The sequence below is a fragment of the Cyprinodon tularosa genome, unplaced genomic scaffold, assembly GCF_016077235.1.
Source record: "Cyprinodon tularosa strain WSP-4 unplaced genomic scaffold, ASM1607723v1 ctg26, whole genome shotgun sequence".
NCBI classification, from domain to species: Eukaryota; Metazoa; Chordata; class Actinopteri; order Cyprinodontiformes; family Cyprinodontidae; genus Cyprinodon; species Cyprinodon tularosa.
This window is the reverse complement of record NW_024038961.1, coordinates 1,739,751-1,764,425: the sequence shown is the minus strand read 5'-3', so window position 1 is coordinate 1,764,425 and position 24,675 is coordinate 1,739,751. Positions and strand designations below refer to the sequence as shown.

The window sequence follows — 24,675 nt, the reverse complement described above, 5'->3', positions numbered from 1 at the left end:
ATTTATAGTTCCCCAACAATATTTGTATTGTTCTCCATAGGACAATGACATAATTAATAGTTACACCAATCTGCATGGGGAACATGGGGTGTCATTTAGTTACACTCCCAAATGATCAAATTTAGGTCAAATATAGCAGGAAAGTGGCACACTAAAGAATTAGCAATCTTTATTCTTAGAAAACGAAATAATCTAGAGCTAACTCTAAATACTACATAGCTAAATATTCATTATATGTTTTTGCAAGTCAGAGGTAAATACCTAAACTTCTGTAGTACATTTTGATTGCGAAGCGGAACCTTTGTCATCAGTCGCAGTGTTGCCGAATTATTTTCATGTCGTACCAGAAGTTACAAGGGTGACATTTGGTGAATATATACGACGGCATGTGTTGTCACATTTACATTGGTAGCTTCTCTTCTTAATTTTGTTTTGCTAGTGTCATATTTATACCTTCCTGCGGAGAATATAGATGACGATGACGACGACGACGTGGGTATGTCGGCTTTTTCTCCAGCGGGGAGCGCAGCTTATTTCCCCCCAGGCAGCAGCTAAAAGGTAAAAATGCTAACTAGCTAATTGTGCTAACGACAGATTCCAGACAGATTTGAATGGTTCTCTTCTTAGTAAAAAAATAATAGCCCTTCCTTTTCTACATCAACACTAAGGATGTTATTGTATAAACGCTTCTTCATATTGCTGATCATAGTCTTAGGTAAGACAGCATTGTATATTAGGCGCTGGTATATTAAAATATGATTTCTAAATTACATCTTATTGCTATCATAGTCATTTTTTTTCATTGAGCAACTGAAATAAAAATAAAAAAACATAGCAACAAAATGATAACTTTCCTCCTCTAAGAACATAATAGTTTAACCTAGAGTGCAGCTATTATCATCACAAATTTAATCAGCTATTGGATTCACTAAAGTACTGCTTTTATGTCTTTTAAAATGTGATATTTTTGTTCTCACTCGTAATTCTAACAGTATTTGCACTGGGGCTGCAACAATCGACTATTTTGATCATAGATTAATCTGTAGATTATATAATAGTAAAAGATTCCTAAAAATATATTTTTGTACAGAATTAAAACTTTTCCACTTGTGGAGTTCTGGATAGAGCATATTGACTTACACAAATGTTATTTTTATATTATCTTAAATGCAAAATATGTATATGTTTTTTTTTTAAAACAATTTTGGTGAAGTTGCTGTTCTAAGTGGGTCGCTCTTTCAGCTTAAAGCATGTTTTAGAGTCTCTATACTTCAGTATAGACAACAATTCAACAATTTATCCAGTAAAGAATTAGTTGATGATTCTTTAAAAAAAATATTAATCCGTTTCAGATTAATTGTTTCAGCTCTAATTTACACCGTTATTCTACACTCACCGGCCACTTTATTAGGTACCCCATGCTAGTAACGGGTTGGACCCCCTTTTGCCTTCAGAACTGCCTCAATTCTTCGTGGCATAGATTCAACAAGGTGCTGGAAGCATTCCTCAGGGAGTTTGGTCCATATTGACATGATGGCATCACACAGTTGCAGCAGATTTGTCGGCTGCACATCCATGATGTGAATCTCCCATTCCACCACATCCCAAAGATGCTCTATTGGATTGAGATCTGGTGACTGTGGAGGCCATTTGAGTACAGTGAACTCATTGTCATGTTCAAGAAACCAGTCTGAGATGATTCCAGCTTTATGACATGGCGCATTATCCTGCTGAAAGTAGCCATCAGAAGTTGGGTACATTGTGGTCATAAAGGGATGGACATGGTCAGCAACAATACTCAGGTAGGCTGTGGTATTGCAACGATGCTCAGTTGGTAGCAAGGGGCCCAAAGAGTGCCAAGAAAATATTCCCCACACCATGACACCACCACCACCAGCCTGAACCGTTGATACAAGGCAGGATGGAGCCATGCTTTCATGTTGTAGACGCCAAATTCTGACCCTACCATCCGAATGTCGCAGCAGAAATGGAGACTCATCAGATCAGGCAACGTTTTTCCAATCTTTTATTGTCCAATTTCGATGAGCTTGTGCAAATTGTAGCCTCAGTTTCCTGTTCTTAGCTGAAAGGAGTGGCACCCGGTGTGGTCTTCTGCTGCTGTAGCCCATCTGCCTCAAAGTTCGACGTACTGTGCGTTCAGAGATGCTCTTCTGCCCACCTTGGTTGTAACGGGTGGTTATTTGAGTCACTGTTGCCCTTCTATCAGCTCGAACCAGTCTGGCCATTCTCCTCTGACCTCTGGCATCCACAAGGCATTTCCGCCCACAGAACTGCCGCTCACTGGATGTTTTTTCTTTTTCGGACCATTCTCTGTAAACCCTAGAGATGGTTGTGCGTGATAATCCCAGTAGATCAGCAGTTTCTGAAATACTCAGACCAGCCATTCTGGCACCAACAATCATGCCACGTTCAAAGTCACTCAAATCACCTTTCTTCCCCATACTGATGCTCGGTTTGAACTGCAGGAGATTGTCTTGACCATGTCTACATGCCTAAATGCACTGAGTTGGCGCCATGTGATTGGCTGCTTAGAAATTAAGTGTTAACGACCAGTTGGACAGGTGTACCTAATAAAGTGGCCGGTGAGTGTATATGTTTATTGGAAAAATCAGATCTTGCATGAAGCCCTTGTGGGATAAAGTGTTCTTGTAAGCATTTCCCAGACCTGTCTCTTTCTTTTTAATCAGTTTTGGAGAAATATTGAACCTTTTCACTAATGTCACTTTGGCGGGTAGAAAAAATTTCATTGGGTTAACCGATTATTGAAATAGTCAGCAAATAATTTAGTATTATTTTTTAAACAAGTAAAAAGTAAAAACTTCATAAGGCTATAAAACATGTCATTCACCTAAAATAGAAAAAACTAAACAAACACGGAACAGCAATGAAGGCAAAGCGCCACAAACATTTACAAATATACTTTGTACATCAAAGAGGAAAAACTTTTGTCAGTAAATATACTCCATGAGGAACTGAGTTTTGATTTCATCTGATTATAATAAAAAAATGGGCTCTAAATTAGGGCTGGGTGATATGAACTCCTCAAATCAATATTATGAGATTTACCTCCATAACGATAAATGCTCCGGCTCCTCTATCAGAAATAAAAGCATATGCAGGAAATGCAACTGCTCTGTTTATTATTTATTTATTGAATAAATAACGTCTTGTACCTATTCAGGTTTAAACATTTAACAATTTTTCACTGAACAGGAGATAAACATTTTTGCGCAAAGGTAATGGGGCCTGTTGCACATCTTTGAACTCATCAGCGTGGCCGTGCTGTAGCTGGTGGAGGTTGGATGAGTTACTTTGTTTAGTCCCTACAGTTTTCAGACAAACTTTGCATTTTGTCTTCTTTCGCTCATAATCTATGGTGCAATTTTGGTGCCACCAAACTGAGCGTGCAGTGAGAACAATGTGCGTTTAAACTCTCACACCCTAACTCAAAACAGGTCTGCCACACCCTCTGATAACGCTTTCTCAGCTTCTTCTCTGCTCTCCCTCGGCTCCACTGGATTAACTGATGTAATTTTGTTTACAGCTGTTAGACGCTTCTTCACTGGGCTTGTCTGCCATTCTCTTTGTTTATGCTTCTGAATGGATCGGTGAAGTCTTGTGATTCCACACATGCTGCAGTGTCTCAAAGGGGAAGGAACGACCAGACACTAGTGCACACAGAAAAAAAACAGCAGAATTAAGTTTATTTATTATAGTGACATGGGAAATTTGTCGCCGGTTATTGTAGTGAATGACGGTAATGGCAAAAATTTGGTTTATCGCGATTCAATTCAGTTTAATTATATAGCGCCAATTCACAACACGTCATCTCAAGGCACTTTACAGTTCACCAGATCATCCAGTCAAATTGACTCAAAATTTTCTATTTTAGGGAAACCAGTTGATTGCATCGACTCATTGACTAGAAGGCAATCCCTCACACCAAAGATGCTTGTAGTGACAGTGGAGAGGAAAAACTCCCTTTTAACAGGAAGAAACCTCCAACAGAACCAGGCTCAGTGTGAGCGGCCATCTGCCGACTGGGCAGGGGTTTGAGGAGACAGAAGCAGGAGACAAAATCCAACTGTAAAAGGCAGCCCGGTCCAGGAAACACACAGCCAGGCAGACGATCTCAGAGCCAGCTCCCATGTCAGAGGATGAAGAGAGCACATCCAGCTAGTCGCTGCAGAGAAACAGGACTACACTGGAAAAACAGTCAGATTTTGGTTTGAAGGCACAGCCCTACCATAAAGCACCTTTTGCTGTCTGATTGTAAATTAACTAATTGGAAAAAAAAAAATTCATCAGAAAAACCAATCGGCAAAATAATTTGCATCCCTACAGATTGTTTTTTAAACAGTTGTTAGATTAGATTATAAATAAAAAAAAAAAAACATGGCAGTTTTGAAATGATACCAGATAAAGCTAAAACTTCTCCAGAAGAGGGTTTTTTCTAATGCACCTTTGATTTAAAATGTGACAATAGATGCTGTAACCTGAAAATGTCTCTTATGTAGTTATCTCTCTTGGCTAGTTTTGATAAATTTATATGATTACATCATAACCATAACATAATAATCATAACCATATACATTATAATAGTGCTTCAGGAGCTGGAGTCAGTAGTAGCAGCTCAACAACTGTTGCTTACCTTATCAAAGCTGCACTTTAAAAATGAAATTGTCTAGAGAGCTGTTCTAAACAAAACTTATTTTTGTTTACACTTGTGTATAAAAAATGACCAAATAAATCTGTCTAATTCTAAGTCATATCCACAATTAAATGGGACTGTAAGAGTAGGAAAGGGAAACTTTAAAATATAATAATTTAACCAAGAGGGAAAAGTTGTGATTGCATGTAAGACGAAAAGCACGTCTAACATTAGAAAGCATTCATCAGCTCTAAAAAGGCAGCTCTACAGTTAGAGAGGGCTTGTGTAGCTCCGCAGCAATGACTCATGTGTACAGTATATCCTTTGGTGGCAAACTGTGCCGACACATTTATTCACACTAAACTATGAAAAGCTCAACTTGTTTGCAATCTCTCTTCCACGTCTTTACTTTTGTAATGAGCTCAAACAGACGAGCAGCGGACTTATTCACAGCTTAGAAAGATAAAAAATTCTTACTAATGGAGTTTTTCTCATTAGTATGTCTGAGAGCCTATTTATAGGAAACCATCCCTAAAACGCTGGGAAAGGCAGCTATTATGCCAGTCCTATTAGTTGGTAATCAGTGGATAGAAAGTGGCAAAGATGGGGTTTCAGCAGTTCTGTGTCTTGTGAGGTAGAATATTTGTATTAAAAGAAACAAAGATATTTACATTGGGATCAGTTTAAAACTTATTGTTCTGTAGAAATATATTTTTTTTCCCAATTTGCTTCTTATTTCTATCAATTGTTCCTCTTAGAGGCCTTTTATTTTGCACTCTTGCTTTAGGACAACTGCAGGTTGACTTATCTTGCAGAAATCATTGCCTTCAAACCAAAATCTAAAGCCACGGTGAGCAGTTCTGATCCTAAAGGGGCGGTGTCGTGTATGCTTTACAGGTGTTACTGATTTAGGTTTTACAGATTTAAAACCATCAGCAGGCTTCTACAGAGCTTGATTACAGAGATAGATAAAGTATTTAAATTAGCTGTGCTGCAGTAGGGACTTTTAACCAGCCCATGGCACTGGAACTGCCCACCTTGGGTTTAAGAGTGGTTGTCTAATCCTGATTTGTGATTTTTGATTAAATTATGTTTATGAGGCTTAAAAATGATCCATTTCTAAATGTTATAAGTGTCAAAACTGCCTTGTGGGGACAATAAAGTTACCATAAAACAAATGAAAGTTGGATCTTTACTAAGCCAATCACTCTGATAAGTTAATTATACCTTGATTTATAATAACAATGTTTTTACAGGAGCATAAGAAATGAAAGTAAGACTTAAAGATAGTAAAAAATGCAATAAGCAGTAAAATATAATTGCCTAAGCTATACTTTTCTGTTTAAATCATTGTTTTGTTTTTGATTTAGGAATCCAAAAATGCCTTTTTTTTGAGTGATGAAAAATGTCATACTTTGCAGATTTTGCTATTTTTCTCCACTCGCAAACTTGTACAGGTCTTTAATTGTTGTCATAAGTACTCCTCAAGTGTGAGAGATGAAGTCTAAAAAAAAAAATCCAGAAAACTGCATTTTTTTCCCCCCTCAAATATTTAATTTCTAATTTATTGCATGACATTAATATTTGATACATCTAAAAAATACTTAAGTGAGACTCCTCCCAGCCAGTAGGTGGCAGACTTTTTTCCAACTTTCCAACCACATGCTTAACAGGTTTGCTAAATTAGCAAACATTTAACTTACCTGTTCAGAGGGAAAGCAGCAACTTCACGGGGCGTTTGAGTCCCTTTGCTAAAGGAAGCAAAGGGACTCCTATCTAAAGTTCACCCACTCATTTTTGGTCCACTTGAATTTGAATCTTAACGCAGAGAAGAAGCTGATCTCAGATTTACCATGGAGCAACTAGGAATTGTGAATGCCTGGGCTTACAGGACTTCAATCTGCGTGACTCAGTCTAATCGTTTTGATTAAAAATATGTTGCTATGACAAACTGTTGTTTGCATCACATATATCAGGCATTTTGTGTAGTTCTTGATGAGGTTTGCACACATTGCAGCAGTTATTTTTGTCCGCTTCTACCTCCTTGAGATACCTCAGGGTTTGGGGTAGTTGCTGGGCAATATGGAACTTTAGCTCCCTCAAAAATGTTCTATTAGGTCCAGGCCTGGAGATTGGTTAGGCTAGTCCAGGGCCTTGAGGTGCTTCTTATGGAGCTACTCCTTAGTTGTCCTGGCTGTGTGCTTTAGCTGGTTGTCATACTGGAAGACTCAGCTGTAATTCATCCTTAATGCCCTTGCTAAAGGAAGAAAGTCGTTGTCTAAGATCTCCCAATACATGCCACCATTTTTCCCTGAACAGAGTAGTTGCCCTATCCCCTGTGCAGAAAGCCTCCCTCAAAGACTGATGCTTCCACCTCCATGCTTTGCAGCTGGGATGGTGCTCTTCTGTTCTTCCTTCTCCAAACACGGCTAGTGGAGTTTAGATAATACATGACTTTCTCCTAAGCCACCTCTGGATCATCCGGATAGTCATTGGAAAACTTCAGATGGGCCTGGACATGCTCTGGCTTGAACAGGGTAGCGGTGCCTACACTGCAGGATTTTAATCCATAGTCCCAACTGTCTTTAGGTCATTGACCGGGTCTTACCATGTCACTCTTTGCTGATGCTTCACGTTTCTGTGGATTGTTGATGCAGTGCAAGATAAAATCTTGCATGAAGCCCTAGAACAAGTTAGACTGACCAACATCTCAAACTTATTCTGATTTCTTTAAAGTGAGCCAACAGTTGATGCCTTCTCACTACCTGCTTGCCTATTCTCTATATCCTATTGTGGCCTTACAGGTCTTCTATTTTATCCATACACAGATTTATGGTCTTAGCAATTGTAAAGCGGTGTGCCTCTTGCACTACATAAAAATTCCTACACTGATTTAGCGATTGTGTTATTATGTGCATCCCACTGCTTTGAGCCTAGAATTAATCATTCTTTTATTTTGTCTTTTTCAGCCCTGTTCCTTTGTTGGGTTGTATCAGGACTGTAAAGACCACCACATGGTTTGAGGAAAACCTTACAGAGGACAACCAGAAGTACATGAGAAACCTTGTAGGAGAGGAATACAGAAATCAGACAGCCGAGAAGCTCAACCCTCTCAAGGATGAGCCCTGGCCGCGGCAAGAGTGGACAGAGGGTAGAAGCTCGTATCATTTATTGCCTCTCTACCAGAAGGGCTGTTGCTGTCAGTTTTGCACCTTCATTATAATTTTATCTGTCTTTGCAGGAAGTCGCAGAGTTGGATTAGTTGCTATCAAGTTGGGGATGGCTCCTATCTGGACTAAAACGGGAGAGAGACACCCAGTCACGATGTTGCAGGTAGAACATGAGTCTCTTTTAATTACTGTTGTTTCTTCAGCTGATGAGCAGCAAAGATGAGCCTGAATGTTTGTCATTCAAAAACTCTCCATTAAAAGAACCTTCTGGTTTACTGGCAGTAAAGGTGGATATGCAATAATAAAAGCATTTCTTCATGCTCTGTTTGATCGTTCCACCTACTGCTTTTGTGAAAGGTGTTTTCTGATCATGTTTAAAAGGCAGCCTGTTCTTTGGGGGCTGTTGGTGGGCCTTATTAGAGCAGTTTGGAAGGATTTTATTCAGACTGTCAGGATTATTCTGCTAAAGTTTACCAAGCAACTTAAAAATTAATAAGTTTTGTTTGAAGTGCAGTACATCAGAGTACAGTGTCTATGTCTAGGTGTGCGGCACAATAAGAACATTTATTTCATTTAAAGTACATCTACAGTGCCTTGAAAACAATTTCAAACCTCCATTAAACTTTTTTGCCTAGCTGTTTATTATAAGCACATATTTTCATGCATTTTATGAGGACATAGAGCAGAATTATGAAGAGGAGGGAGGCAGGGAAGTTGTGATCGATAATTATCCATTAAACATCTGCAAAGCGTGGCGTATTTGCATTTATTCCTCCTGAGTCAGTACTTTATGGGCTTCATTTTGCTGAAGTTTACAGCAACGAGTCTTGTTAAGCAGCTCAACCAGCTTTTTACATCTTCACACTATATTTCAAGCGGAGTCAGATCTGATGTAGAATGTCTGTAGACATTTATTTGCTACTAATTCTCAACTAGATTTTTTTCTAGACGTTAAATAGGCCATTTAAACATGTGGTTATACTTTTATCCCAGGCTCCATGTTGACGGTCTCAATGTTTGTTTTTTTTTGTTACATTTTGTTGCTTCTATAAGATTTCCTCGCAGGATTCTCCTTTATTTTACTTCGTCCATACTGTATTTCCTCTGGCTTTAACCAGCTTCTCAGGCTCTGCTGAAGAAACTCTTTCCTACAGCGTGATGCCACCACTACCATGTTTTATTGTGAGGAGGGTATATTCTAGGTAATGGCATTTTAGCTTTCAACCTTATATGAGGTTTTGAAAGTAAATGATTTTGAAAGGTATACATCCAGCAGAGCTAAGAAGCTAATTTATCCATTTAAATCAGCTGCTTTGGAGGCTGGTCCCACTTAAACTTGCAGGATGAGCTTCCCTCTAGGACTGGAGTTGGATACCCCTGATGTAGATAAGTTAGATTTTACTGTCGTCTGACTGTAACTAGGGTTGTCACGATACTAAACTTTTCAATTGATACCGATACTAAGGAAAATATTCTATACTCGATACCATTTTCGATACCACAAGGATAAAAACAAAGACTCCAAAATTCTACAGAAATATTTTCATTAATAAATAAAATACGATAAATAAATACAATAAAGGTTGTATGCTGTGCACAATATTAAGCAAGCTTGATAAAAAACTTATATAATTAAAATTAAGTGTTCCTTCCTTAGCTATGCTTTGCACACAGAACAATGATACTAGCCAAACCGGTTAAGAAACAAAATTCATTCTCAGCAGCTGCACCTCTTACAAAAAAAAATCTGAAACTGAAAACTGCACAGAATTATTCAATCACAGTGTTCAGAAAGTGCATGTTTCACTATTCTGCACTTTAAATGAATGGTGCCACTGGTGGTGGCACTGAATCTTTTAGAAACGAGTATTGTATCCGGATACAAAATTTCAGTATCAATACTTTTTTGAGAATCGATACTTTTGACAACCCTAACTGTAATACCTTTCACTCTTCCACTCTTTATGACATTTATTTATTTTTTATTATTTATTTTTTTATTTTATCAGGGACAAAGCACAAAAATACTTTAAGAAAGAAGAGATGTCATGTGCCAGTTTATAGCAAAAAAATGCTAATTTCCATCCACAGTCTTGGACAGGTTGATATTAAACTTACAAAAATTCATAAAATATATACAGAATAATATATGCAAGCATCACTTCATTCACATCATAAAAACACTCTCCACCCTCACTCACTCACAGTTTACAGTGCTTATATTACAGTCATTGGATGCATACAGGTTTGCCTTATAATAACCCACATTTGGTCAGGTGTGTAAATATACTATAGTTTATGTATAAAATAATTTCGTTTGAAAGAGTGTTTCAAAGGCTTGTTGTTTTATAAGCGAACAATTGTTGACCAAATGCTGCAATCTCCTCTCGCTGTCGAATTGAGTGTGATACATTTTCTTATCATTATGGATTATTTTAAATAGAGCAGAAATTTGATTATATTTAATGAGAGTTTCAAAACTTAAAATGTTTTATTTATTTTGTACCTTACAGTGATGGTGCTGGAGAGGCTTTTTATCATGATTTTTTTCAGTTCATTAAGTTAAATTTCAATTTATTACCAATTCTTTAGATATGATTTTTAAAACCAAGGTTTGAATTAAGAATTACACCTAGGTTCATTTGAATTAAATATTAGAACATTGTTTACTTTACATGTTTAATTTTTTTATTTATTTATGTTTGTATTGAGCATTGAAACAGTTTTATTAACATTTAAAGTCAGGCAAGAGGTCTGTAACCATTCTGCAACTTTTTGCATTTCTTTTATTAATTTGTCAGCAACCTCCAGCTCTTCTTCCCTAAGGTAAAGATCGAAGTATCATCAGCATACATGATTACATCACGTCATAGGGAGGTCATTTATATAGATGCGAAAAAGCAAGGGTCCCAAAATAGAGCCTTACGGTACTCCCATTGAGGTGGCTCTAGACGCAGATTGGATGTTATCCACTCGTACGCACAATGTCAGTCACTCAGATAAGATCTTATCCAGTTTTCGATGTGCTCAGAGAGACTATATTGATTCAATTTACTGTAGAGTATCTGGTCATTGACAGTGTCAGAAAACTTGACAAAGATCAAGGAAAACTGCTCCCACCACCCTTCCCTGAAACACATATTCCCTGACAGTTTTCAGGAAGTAGCAATAGGCAGAGTCTGAGGATGCTTATTGAACGATAATTATTCATGTCTTGTTTGCCACCACTCTTAAATATCGGGGTGACGATTGCAGGGTTTAGGGCTGTTGGAAAATATCCTCACTAATTGATTGATTGTTGTCAATGGATCAGAGAAGATGTCCTTATGTTTCAGAAAGATAGTATCAAGTCCATAAATATATTTCTCTTTGCTGCTGTTAAGCACAATAATTAATTTTTCAACTTTTGTTTTAGTTATTGGACTAAAATTAAAATCAGATTTGTCACTGATTTTCAGTGCGGGATGAACAATTTGCAAATTCTGAGCCAGTTTTTGGACAGAGTTTAAAAAATATTCATTAGAATTTGTTCTATTGCAAACGAGTAATCAATAATTCTTCCATTACTTTTGAGATGGATATCCTCACATTTTGACTTTTCTTTTTCAATTAATTTATCAATAGTTTTCCATATTATTCTACTATTACTTTGTGCATTACAAGAAAAAAATGAGACACATTAAATACACATCTTTTAGCAATGACTTTCTTCTCTATTTTGTTACATTTTTCCTGTTGAGAGATCCTCCTGTTTGAACTGTGGATCTTTAAAGTCCCTGAGATAAATCTGTGCTCCAGGCATCTTCTCTGATTTATGCTGTTCTCAGGTTTATTTGTAATATACGTGATAGTGCTGCAGTTTAGTCATGCTCTTTCCATTTTAAGGTGATGAATTGGAGTGTGCCATGTTTAATGTTGGAGATTGTTTTAGAACTTAACACTTAAATTTATCTACTGCTTTCTCCCTGATCTGCCTTGTTTGCTCCTTGGTCGTTTGGATGCTTTTTGTTCACCAATGTTCTCTAAATAAAAGCCTCTGGGACCTTTGCAGAACAGCTGGATTAACTGAGAGTAAATGACACCATTGGGGATTTACTAATTATATTACGCCTGTGCAGATTCTCAGTCATCCGAGTCACAGCAGCCACAACAGGCTTAAATCAAAAGTCTGGCTGCTGTCAAATTTAGCCCATTATTATTTCTATTGGCAGCTTGTTTGCTCTGGGTTTCCTTTATAAGTGTCAGAATAAAGGGGACACTACACTATTAAGACACTGGTTTTTACCAGATAATTCAAATTCAGACCTTGCCTATATTTCTGAGATATGGATCATAGCAGAAAGAGTTAGATCCTGGATACAAGCAGCTGAGATGAGCTGTATCCTGGACTCACACAGGGGATGGGATGAGGGGCTTCCTTTCACTGCAGAGAAGCTCTTAAAGCTCCTCTGCAGTGAAAGCAGTTGGAACATGTAGTTCTGTCATGAGTTCGCTTTGGAGGGTTTCTGTGATGAGCTGTGATTGCTGCAGATATGACTGTCAGGGATGCTGGACCTGTCGACCCAGCAGACAGACATACTTATGGATATATTTTTTCTAACTACTTCATAATCCAATCCACTTTATTTATATAGCACTTTGGACAACAACATTTTTTTTCATTGTGCTGTACATAAAGGCAAAGAAAAAAAACACACACACACACACACAAATCAGTTAGAGTTTAGGAAAAATAAATAAATAAAAAGGACACAGAGGATCAAACAATTATGCATTGTTAAAAGTCAATGAATAAAAAAGGGGCTTAAGGCGTGACTTAAAACACTCCACTGTGGAGGCTGTTTGCATATGGAGGGGCAAAGTATTCCAAAGTCTGGGCCCAACTAAAGAAAAGGCTCCGTCCCCTCTGGTTTTAAGGCTCGTCTCTGTCTCTCAGACCTCAGAGCAGGAGGAACTATCCCATTCAAAGCTTTAAACACAAACAATAAAATCTGAAAATCTATTCTAAAACGAACAGAGCGCCAGTGCAGAGATGCAAGATGCTGCGTTTTGGACTAACTGCAGACGGGAGAGAGCTAGTTGGCTAATGCCTGACTAATGTCCATAACAGTAGAGCAGACAGAGTGTAAAAGCTCAAAGAGGTTAAAAGATGAAAACGGTTTTACCTTAGATAAAAGACGGACATGGAAAAAAAACATGCTTTTAAAATGCTGTTTGTTTGTCCAGTTTAAAATCGCTGTTTATGGTGACACCAGGGCTGGTTACTTTGGAGCAGAAAATCCTTCAAAAGTCCCAAGTCATATATCAGTGTTAATTAGTGTCGGTGTATCATATAAAATATAAATTCTGACTGCAAAATTGAAAGAAAACCAATTGCACAGCATTAATACAGAGGTGTCGAAGCTTATTCCAAATCTTTTCATTTTGTGATCTCTTATTATAACTGTATGCCCAAAGAAACTAATATCCTCTGCTGCATTTTCACTTTAGGTGAATGTAAGTCATCACTTTCCTGCTACAACATAAAATCAGTTTAGAAATAAAATGCATTCTGGGGTTAAAAGTATTTCCATTATTATATTTTTGCAACTTATTTACTTTAATCATTTGGAATAGAAATGTATTTCTTTAGTTTTGGAAAATAAAAATCTTAATCCTTTATGCCATCTTCATTTAAAACATGGCATCCAGAGGTGCATGTGTGTCTTGATTTGATGTCATCCATTTAGATGAGACCGAATAATGTGGGAGTAAATTAACCCTGTGGATGAATATTAATACTTTACAGCAGGGACTTCCATCTAATTGCTTAGCTATTTATGTCTCCTGCTCATGAAGCCCAGGCTGTGCAGAGAAACTCCAATCAGGCTGTTTTCTAATCTGATGTGTTGCTGACCTCGCCTTTCTGATTATTCTTTTTTTTTTTCTTGCTCTAAAATGTCTCCCAGGTGCAAGATTGCCATGTATTAAAGTTTCTCCCTAAAGAGGAGTTCGATGGACACTCTGCAGCTCTGGTTGTAGGAGGGAAGAATGTGTCACCGTTCCATGTAAGTGTTGGAAGTCATCAGGATTGCAGTTTTTTTGTATGATGTTACTTTGAAAATGGCTGTTTTGTTCATAAGATACTTGTTCAAAAATAAAACTCAGGAATGTTCTCAATATATTTAATATTTTCCTTTTAAAGTACATATTTACAAGGAGCATTTTCTGTTGAAACATAAGGTTTAATGCATGTCTTGAATCACTGGCTTTTTGCTTAAGTACTTATCTTGCTTCTTGTTTTCTATAAACCTTTATTAGTCTTTCCCCAAAGAACAGATTTGACATTATCACAAGCTAAAGGATGAGTTTATGCTTTACAATCTGCAGACATCGAATGTGTTATATTTTCATAGTTTGTTGTGAAAAAGGATTATTTTACAACAAATTTCGTTGGCCATACATAAATGTCACTTACCAGAGGAGAGGATTGATATAAGTTTTTGACAGCTCTGTATTCCTAATTTTTAGTGTGGAACTTAAATTATATTTTCTTCCATTAATCAATTGATCGGATTTGGTAGGAAAAAAATCTGAGGTTATATGTTTCAGCCTTGTTGCCCAGTCCTTCTATATATGGATATTTGTATGTGTGTATTTACACAGAAAGAGAGACAGATGATTAAAAATGAGACCTTATTGATTTTGTAACCACTGAATGGAGTGTTTTCATGTTTTTGCCATTTACAATTTAATCAAAGGGTTTTTTTAATGAGTAGTGTTAATTTACTAAAAGTAACCCTTTTTTTTTTTTTTGGGTTAATGAATTGATCGATGAAATTCTTGATAAATTAACCGAAAACTAAAACAATATATCTGCCTCAATGGGTCAGTAATAGATTTGAAAACAACACCTGGTCCACTGAGCCTTGGTTTTATAGAAACATTATGAAAACATGTTTCAATCCTGTCTGACATCAGTGGTTCAGTCAGATGGACGTTGTTGCTGGTTTTCTGTTCATGACCAGAGTGATCTCACAGCTTTAGAAGGAAATTCCTGCAACCATGGCAAAAAGCTCAGATCATCAGACCTTTTCCTTTAACATAACTAAGTTCACTGTAGGGCAGTGGTCTCCAAAAGAGCAGCTATAAGGAGAATCCCATCTAGAATAGAATAGAATTCAACTTTATTGACATTACACTGTCACAAGTACAAAGCAACAAAACGTAGTTTGCATCCATGCAGAAGTGCTGTACAGGATATAAATATTTATTTAAATGTATACAGAAACTGTGTGTATATGGGCTGTGTGGGGGGTGTACAGTCCTTATAGTTGGTGTCAGGAGGCATTCAGGAGCGTGACAGGTGTCAGGAAGAAGCTGTTCCGGGTCCTGGTGGTTCTAGTCTGTAGGCTTCTGTAACGCCTCCCAGAGGGCAGGAGTGAGAAGAGTGTGTGTGCAGAGTGAGTGGCGTCTTTGGTGATTTTCCTGGCCCTTTTTCAGACAACGCTTACTGTAAAAGTCCTTGATGGTACGGAGCAGTGCCCTGGTGATACGCTGGGCAGCTTTCACCACCCTCTGCAACGCCTTTCAGTCTGAGGCAGAGCAGTTCCCATACCAAACTGTGATACAGTTAGTAAGGATGCTCTTAATGGTGCAGTGGTAGAAGTTAGTGAGGATCACAGAGGACAGATGGTTCTTCCTCAGGGACCTCATGAAGAAGAGATGCTGGAACGCCATTTTGATGAGTTTGGAGCAGCTGGTCATCCAGGTCAGGTCCTCCGAGATGTGGACTCCCAGGAAATTAAAGCTTTCTACACGCTCCACCGCCGCCCCCTTGACGTGGATGGGTGGATGTGGGTCAGCATTCCTCCTGAAGTCCATGATGAGCTCCTTGGTCTTTTCAGTGTTCATGTAGGAAGTTTCTGCAGCTACTGCCACCATATCAACATGAAACTAAACCTATAATGAGTACTTCTGACGAATTATTAGAGTTCTTAAGGTAAAATGAAACCAATCTAAGTGTTAGTAAGGTGTGCCTAATAAAGTGGCCAGTTAGTGCATCTTGTAACATTATTTTGAGCCACCATAGGACTGGTTTAAAAATAATATATTTTCATTTATGACTGAATAAAGTCAGCCTACCTGCTGATCATACTGTAACTGAATGGATTAATAGCTTCTGACCAGGTTAAAATCCTTAAACAGTCCTAAAATATTTTTCAAATTTATTTTGAATCTGAAAGTTAATTCAAAACTTTATTTCAAGTCCAAATGATATAAAACCAAAGTGAGATAAAGATCAGATATTTTCATCAGACGTTGAACATGCGTAGCGACATATCCATCCTCTGTCCCCTTCAGCAGTAGAGGACATCTTCAAAGATTCCATTTTCAAAGACTTACTATGTATGCTCTATACCTCCATTGTTATCTCATGGAAAACAGTGGACAGGGAGTGAATAAATTAGGGTATAAGGTATTCATTGTGATTCGATAGATGCCTGATGGATCAGTGTCAGGATTTGACTCTTGGGGTTGCTTTAAACCCTCCTCACAGCCGCATCACGCCTCAGTCAGCGTTTGTTGGAGGGAGCAGCTTTGGCAGACTGATTTTCAGTGAACAGAAGGGAAGAGGGAGAGTTTGGAGTGATTGGATGAGCTGAGTTGAGAGCGAGCGGAGTGAAAGCAAATGTCAGAGACTCTCACTGCCAAGACTGCAAGCGTTTGCATGTGAGTGTGTGTTTTTGGCTCCTCTGTAAGAGAAAGGTGGTATATTTTAAAAGTCAAACTGTCTCTTGCTGCTTCTATTTCTTCTGTCAATCCCATCAATCTTTGTTTTGTTTTATGTTTTTTTCCCCATCATGACGACAGAAGTCAGACGAAGAAATGGAGATGTTCAGGAACGCAGGAGTTCCTCCGAAACAGAAAGTCACCATCTTTAGAGTGTCAGACAATGCAGTCATAAAACCCGGTATGAGCAAAACTTCTAGATTGAGTTTAGCTTTTAAATGGTAAACTCAAATTTCGATAACTCTTTTATTTTGTCTCTATGATCTAAAGGCACTCCTCTATATGCAGCACATTTCCGGCCCGGTCAATATGTCGACGTCACAGCCAGATCGTAAGTTGTTTTTTTTCTTTTTTAAACATATCTTCACTTAGATAGATCTCTTAACATTTCAGATATTGAAGATTTTAGTTTGCATAATTTAATGTTTCTGTTTTTCATTAAATAACTAATCTATCTAAATTCTGACTTGAAGAGGCTTTATGAAGTTTTTATATTTGATAAAGTTTTCTTTTAGTCATTTGTATGTTAGGAAATTATTGTGAATGATAAATCGTGCTGTGGGTGTGTGGAGCTTGTCCTGTGCATGTATGAATCACATATGTGTATTTGTGAAAATTGAGACTGATTTAGCTCCAAAATTCTGCAATTACACTTTTCTCTCACTCCCAACTTGGTGGTCGGCTGCAAATTTAGCATGGCTTCCCTGGATATGCCTTTACAAATTACTCTTTTTATTATTTGACAACTTCTCATGACAAAGCAAAAATGCAAGCAATTCTTCCACATAGGTAATCTAAGCAAATGTTTCCGTCCATTCTTTTTTAAATCCTCCTTTTAAGTTCTCATCAACTATCTTCCTTTTTTCCCTTTTGGGATCCATGGCCCAAGACACACCCACCAGTTTGTTAACCCATTTAGGCCTAAAACGCCTGGAAAAAACACCTTAAAAACCTATGGCCGATTTTAAAAAATACCCCTAAAACCTGAAGTTTTTCTGTAAATTCAGCAACTGTGTCAATGCCTAGTAAATTATTGATATCTCAGCTTCTGTAGCAGATAGAAACAAAATTCAAAAAGTATTTGAAAGCTTACACCTGTGGCTTTCCTGGGAAATTGAGTTTATTTAGATACTCCTTCACAAAAAAAAAACAATGTAAAAGTAAAGTGAACATTAATATTTTCAATCAAAAATAGTAAGAAAATAATAAATAATATCAACTTGTGTCAGTGACTTAATGAACTGTTAAGAACATGAACAGAACATACTGATGACTTAAACAGTCTGATTCACATGTAACGACGATAGTGCTTGCCGAAGCACTCAATGTGCAGTGGCAGGCTGCACTGTTTACAACCATACACAGTTGGCCCACCTACTTTTACTTCCCAAACAATGACCAGCGGGTAATTACGTCACTCCTTTGCCTCTATTCTGATGCATTTCATTGGCCTAGAGGCCGACAGGCGGTGCAAAAACCTGTATACATGGAAACTGACTTATATGCTCTCCCGGCGTCAATGGTAGAATTACGCAACAGCTCCCCCGGCTTGAATGGTAGAAATGCAGTAATGCTTTCCCGGCCTAAATGGGTTAACAGCAACCACCTGCCTGGCACAGAGCCACTATGAAACATTTACATTTGTTGTTTAAATTGATTTAATATACAGATTTATACAGCATTGGAAAACACAATGAATGTTTGTTTGACCTTCTTTGCACCATATAAAAAAAAAAAAAAAAAAAAATTCCTTTTCCCATTTTCATACATTGTTGAAAAAGCTCCGGGGAGCGACAAGCGGGATATTAAAGAGCTGCGGGTTGCCGACCCCTTCATTAATCAGCCCTGACCTATGTTGGGGAAACACTGGTATCCATATTTGGGGTTCTTGTTCTGGTGAAAGTTGAACCTCGGTCCCACTTTCCAGACGTTTTATTCTCAAAAAGGTTGTCTTATTTATTTCTTATAAAAAGCATGCATCATTTCTAGTTGGTCCACCACATAAAATCCCTATATAATCCAATGACGTTCAGACTGTAATCCATACATTTTTCAGTAAAACTTCCTAAATCCAGTTGCATATCATGGTTGTGAATGTTTATGTCTGTGTATTTTGGTAGCATTGGCAAGGGTTTCCAAGGTGTGATGAAACGTTGGGGATTCAAAGGTCAGCCAGCGAGCCACGGTCAAACCAAAACTCATCGCAGACCAGGAGCTTCTGGACCAGGAGGGGTAACGGATGCAGCAATACACACAGACATGACAAGTTTGCTTCTTTTCCTTTATTATTGAAGCTTGTCTGATATTTCTATGCATTTAGGATCCAGCCAAAGTTTTCAAAGGAAAGAAGATGCCTGGAAGAATGGGCAACACATACATCACAGCTCACGGCCTGAAGGTAAGCGCTGATACAAACACGGGCCAATTCTGCTTTGAACCCGTTTGTCCTTCAATCCTTTATTAATCTAATCTTGTTCAATCTGCTTTGTTTTCACATTTCTGTCTCACAGATATGGAGGGTGAATACCAAATATAATGTGCTGTACGTTCACGGCACTGTCCCCGGTCATCGGAACTGTGTCCTGAAGGTAAACAAATAAAAAAACAAGCCACACATAACGTGGAGTGTGAAGTCAGCGGTCAGCTCAGGCATGTTTCGAAAGCTGACTGCGACGAGTGACCTTGCACCTGCGAAATGCCGTCCCACCTGCAAGACGGTGCGATTTATCTTCATTGACAGCGCGCTGGATCAGCATGGGTGTGTGTGTGTGCACGCATATGTATTTCCCTCGGGACAGGAAATGGAGGCATGCACCTTAATGATGTGGGTAAAATCCTAAACATCCATCTGCTTAAAATGCATGTTGTGCTCACCTCATCAGTTTGCGAGTGTCGCATTTACCTGGATTCTTATTTGATCTGGAGACAAGTAATAATGAATACAAATGCTCGTTTAACCCATCTCAGCCTCACACACAAACGCACACATTCATCTCTCTAGATAAAGGCCACAGGTTTTTACCTGTTTTTATTCTTTTTAGCAGCCCTAATGTAAAGATATAAACCAGGGAACATATCTGCTTTATTGATTGCAATTAAAACTGAAGCTAACAATTTTTTTTTTCTACTCCCTTTGATTTTTTTTTCCCCAGACATCTAACTAATAACTCATTAGAGGCTGTGAGTCCTGCATTGTGTCAGGGTTTCTTTGAAGTGTAGCCAAGGGAAAATTAAAGTGAAACTTGTGGGAAAATAAAATGATTATCCATCATAACTGTTAGAAGTAAATTACTCTAAGGGAAGGTTTTACAGAGTTGTGTTTTTGCATGTTTTGTCGTTTATCATGCTGATCACCACCTAATAGTTATTTGCAATGTTATTACCTGAATTTAAAGTGAGGAGTAGATACAGGGGTGTGATTCCGGGTCCTTGAGCTACGTCTGAGTGTGTCTGCATCACCATAAATCACACAAAATAGCCAGTGGAAACTTTAAAATTGGCCTCTTTAAGAATCAGTTCCTTTTCCATGCCATTATCTGGCCTTCCATTCATGGTCTTATACGTTTTGTGACTGGGTACCGTCTCCCCACTCGAACAGAATGGCTTCAGGCTTCAAGTGCAGGTCCTCCTTCTTCCTTTGTGCTCCTTCATTCTTCACATCCGTCGCCGGCAGGCGGGCTGTTTGTCATTGTTAGACCCGACTAGTGTCAGGGTTCCCTCGGGTCCTTAAAAAGTCTTAAAAGGCATTAAATTTTTCAAAATAAAACTAAGGCCTTAATTGGTATTAAAATGTCCTAAATCAGTCTTTCATAGGTCTTAATTGCTAAAACATTTATTACGATTAATTTTTGTAATCTAAATAAAACATTAAAATTGGATTATTTTTTTTTTTTTAATGAAAAAAAAATAACGGCTCGCCATTATTGGTTCCGTCCCGATAGCGGAACCAATAAAAGCGTTGTTGCAGCCGGGACATTTGGGAGATGCGCCATTTACTTTTTGTCTGGAAAATATGAGCAATTGTAAATGTAACGAAAATTGGTTATCCAGCCAAGAGTTTTCTCCATGGCTAAAAACAGGGAACATACATGAGGCACAGTGTATTTTGTGCAAGAAGTCATTCAAGCTCAGAACGATGGGAATTAAGGCAGGGAAGTCGCACATGTGAAGCACAAAACACAAAGGGTCAAAATCGAGTTACAGAGAAACAGCCGGTATTTCTCAGTTTTGTTCCACCCTTGTCTCTGCAACGCCTCCACTTATCACCAAATCAAACATACTAAGAAAACGATACAAAGAAAAATAGCTGCAAAAAAGACATAACACTGGTTATGTTGTGGCTTTAAAACTGATTTGTTTTGTTCCCTGCTAAAACAAAGTTTGTGAATTCAGTTAAATAATTGTTAAAAAGTATCTGTCATTTGTGTGTTTTTAGCTTTCTTCCTGTATGGGAAGCTTTTCAAAATCTGAAACATTAGTGCAGGGGTTTATGTTAAAATAAACCTTTGGGTTAAGTTGTCGCAAGCAGGTTTTTCTTGTGTTTCTTGTGAATTTGGTCTTAAATTTTTATTTCAAGTGGCATTAGAAAGTCTTAAAAAGTCTTATGCTGTAGGAACCCTGAGTGACCTGACAGTGAAAATTAAAGTACATAAAAAACATTAAGTTTTATGTTGGAAAAAGATTTTTTAAATTGAAAAACAGATAAGTTTATAAAAGAGTTGAACGACTGAGATAATTTTCTGGCTAACAGATGTTAGCGTAGCTGGAGCTGCTCCGTTCACTTGGCTTACTGTCAGCTGCACATAAAAACCTGTCATCAGACCTGCTTGGAGCATTTTGCTGAGTGTTAGCCAGGAGAAACTATTTGCTACGTGTTTGAAAATTGGTGTTTTTATTTTAATGATCTTTCACATATTAGTTATTGATCCAGGAGTCAAGGATCTGTGAAGCATGTATTGTTTACTTCACACTGAGGTCAGAAGGTCTGCTAACTAGATACTGATCTCATTTACACTGAACTTTGTAAGACTCGCTTCAAGATATGGACGACTGGGTAACACAGGCGTGTATTTCTGCGATTTAAAGTAAATCATCCTGCACTTCTTAGGACTGTTTGGCTTTTTTATCAGTGCATCGTAAAACATCGGTTGCTACTTTCATCCTTCTTTTATTTTTTTAAGTTTGGGGTTTTTGAGCTCAAAAATACAAAGTCCCAATCTGGTTCTAGATTAAAGTAAATTTATTTTAATGCTTAAAAAATTTAGTAGCGGGATGCTGCATGATCCACATATTAGCTGTGACAGGTTAGAGTCCCGGTCCTGCTGTTTTTTTTCCCGAATGTCTCTCATCTCTTTTGCAATCCACTTTCCTGTCTGCATACTTTCAAAACTAACAAAATGAATGCCGCTTTAAAACCACGTTTGGAATTATTGTATAAAACTGTGACCATGAGTCGCCCTTGACAAACGCATCATTAGTTAACTTTGAAAGAACTATCAGACAACAAATAAATCTGCAGTTGTCTTTAAACTTGTACCTGCTAACTGTGCTTTCACAGTTTGCTGATATGCTGCTACACTCAGTCAGTTAGATTACAGCTAATCCTGAGCAACCTGAACCTCAAGATGAAGTTGTTCTGCTGCTACATAATCATGTATTAGTTTAACATTGTGTAATGGAATGATATGGAGCTATGCCCTACGTAGTCTGCTTTCTGAATATCTGACAATAACTTGGGGAACTACTCCTTTTACATTTAAGTATTCTTTTCACTTTGAAATCTTGTGGTATCCCCCATAAACAGCGATTTTGGCCTTTGCATATTCTCTATTTTGTAGGTCTTCAACAGGGGGTCCGTGACCCCTAGGGGTTCCACCGAGGTACTGCATGGGGGTCGCGAAAGTTTTGGTTGATAACTCTTTTTTTTTTTATATTCCCCCCTGCAATTTTTCCACTAATTAAAAATTCTTTAAATACACATAAACATGAATTCAACACACTGTATTAAACAGATAAATGGAGGCAGAAGATGTCTTTCAGTCATCAATGCACACATTCAGCGACACACAGGAGCTCTTTTAAGCTGGGCACCGTTTCATTCACAACACCAGTCCCATCAACCAGGAATCCGAATCAGAAATACTTTATAATCCCAGGGAGAAATTACTTCCGTTACATGACTCCATCTGTAATAGTGACTATAGGACCAGTTTGATATAACACAATTTCATTCAATATATATATAATTAGGGGGTCCCCGCTCCATCTCACTATCAGTTTGGGGGTCCTTGTCCTAGAAAACGTTGAAGACCCCTGCTCTATTTTAATTGTGAGGTCCACAGCTGCACCATTTGTGATGCTAAGTGGGAACTCCTACTGATCATGGAAAATAAAACCCTATGATTTTAAGAATCAAAAGATTTAACAGGACACTTCATGGAATACTATCCAGTGTTAACCATCTAAAAAAGGATGCAAATACCTATAAAATATGCCCATGGTTGGAAGCTGAATAAGGGAAAATATGCATATTTTTGCAAAAATTTGATTTTCTACCACATTTAAACCTTTTTACCTGGTTTATAGTACATTTAATGAATAAAGAGGCTATATCGATATTTTGGCAGGGTTATTTATTCATTTCTTTTTTGCTCTATTAAAACTGTTTTAATTCATCTTTAAATTAAAGGACTTGTGCGTAAAAATGGTCAATGGTGTTGAAGAAAACCTAAGCAGCAGCTTTCAGAAGATTTTTTTTTTCACTTTCCAGCACTGCTTTATTTGTTTGAACTTTATTTTTATGTTGTTCATATTACCACCTACTGGGGGAGCTTGTGTATTGGAGTAAGTCAGACTATGTGGACGCAGAATTATCCAAAAGCGAAGCAAAAAATTAAATGTAAACATTTTTGAATTGTGCAGCAAAAGCCTTAGAGAGCTGGGGAGAAATACTTGCATTAACAAAAAACATGGCTTAAGGTATTGCTTTACAAGCCATTAATGTAGAAACGAGTCTTAATTTTTAAACTACCTTTCAAATAAAACCTCTCCTAGGCTTAGACTATGCATGCAGTGGATACAGTCATATCAGCAGTCATTCAAAGTTTTTGTCCAAAAAGCTATTATTAATTCTCTAAGAAGAAAAGAGTGAAAGGATTGGATCGGGACATCCCTACTTTTTTCAACAAGGAAAAAAAAAAGTGTTTCTTTTATAAACTTCAGCATTTATTTGAGGAACTTTGTGAGGCATTTGTGTGAAATACTGGCCCAACATTCCTTACAGCTGTTTAGATGTAAATTTGCCTCTGAGTAATAAACTCCTGTGTTTTTAAAACCACTTGGGAAATATGTTTTCCTGCTGCCACTGCAGCCATTTCATCAGATTTTTATTATTCTACTAAGTGTATGTTTGTGTTTTGCAGGTGAGCGACAGCATACTTCCAACCAGACGGTCCTCTCTGCTTAGTCCTCCTTTTCCCACCTATTTCACCGAAGAGGAAGGCGATCTGGATGAAGATCTGTACGATGACGACTTGTTCGTTCACACAGACCCGTCCTTAACATTAACAGGACCTTAGACTCACTCACACAAAACCTTTCCCAAAACCTGCCATAACTGTGTATGCTTTAATAAAGAATTGTTCCTGAAACTAACTCCTGTTTCCAAATGTGTGTAAAATGATCGGTCTGTTTGATCAAAAATGATATTACTGTCCCTCTCCGCTGAAACCATGGTAACTGTAAGAGTGGTGATGTCACTAGAGGATCCCCAAGCATAAAGAGAGAGAAAGAAAGAAAAGACAATGAACCACAACAAAGACCCGGATATGTTAGAGAAATGTGTAATATCAATGCAGAATGGAGAGAAGAGGGCGAGAAGGGGTTGAGCTGGATACAATAAAGCAAGAAGAGTGAAATACAGACAGAACGAGCTGTCGTGGAAGGAGGGGAGTAATAAATTGAGTATAAGCATGGAAGCAAATACAAAGGAAAAAGGGGCGAGATGAGCTGGAGAAGGTGTGGAGGGTAGTTAAAGGATGAGGAGAAAGAGGAGATGAGGGC

At 37.9% G+C, this 24,675-nt stretch overlaps 1 protein-coding gene across 1 annotated transcript; it reads left to right on the top strand.

Annotated features, from left to right (window-relative positions):
• Window positions 1-340: 340 nt before the first annotated feature.
• mrpl3 (mitochondrial ribosomal protein L3) lies at window positions 341-24,267 on the top strand. Its single transcript, XM_038288973.1, has 10 exons — window positions 341-558; window positions 7,642-7,823; window positions 7,914-8,005; window positions 13,791-13,889; window positions 16,696-16,795; window positions 16,885-16,945; window positions 18,735-18,846; window positions 18,935-19,012; window positions 19,125-19,202; window positions 24,036-24,267. Exons 1-10 carry the CDS (start codon window positions 473-475, stop codon window positions 24,189-24,191), a joined length of 1,044 nt encoding a protein of 347 aa, XP_038144901.1. The 5' UTR covers window positions 341-472; the 3' UTR covers window positions 24,192-24,267.
• The last annotated feature ends 408 nt before the right edge of the window (window positions 24,268-24,675 follow it).

What these genes read in the sequence shown, in the direction of transcription:
- mrpl3 (XM_038288973.1), top strand. Translation starts at nt 473, where the DNA reads ATGACGATGACGACGACGACGTGGGTATGTCGGCTTTTTCTCCAGCGG. An exon ending in ACCCAGTCACGATGTTGCAG is followed by an intron (nt 8,006 to 13,790) that starts GTAGAACATGAG and finishes AATGTCTCCCAG; the next exon opens with GTGCAAGATTGCCATGTATT. An exon ending in GTCGACGTCACAGCCAGATC is followed by an intron (nt 16,946 to 18,734) that starts GTAAGTTGTTTT and finishes GTATTTTGGTAG; the next exon opens with CATTGGCAAGGGTTTCCAAG.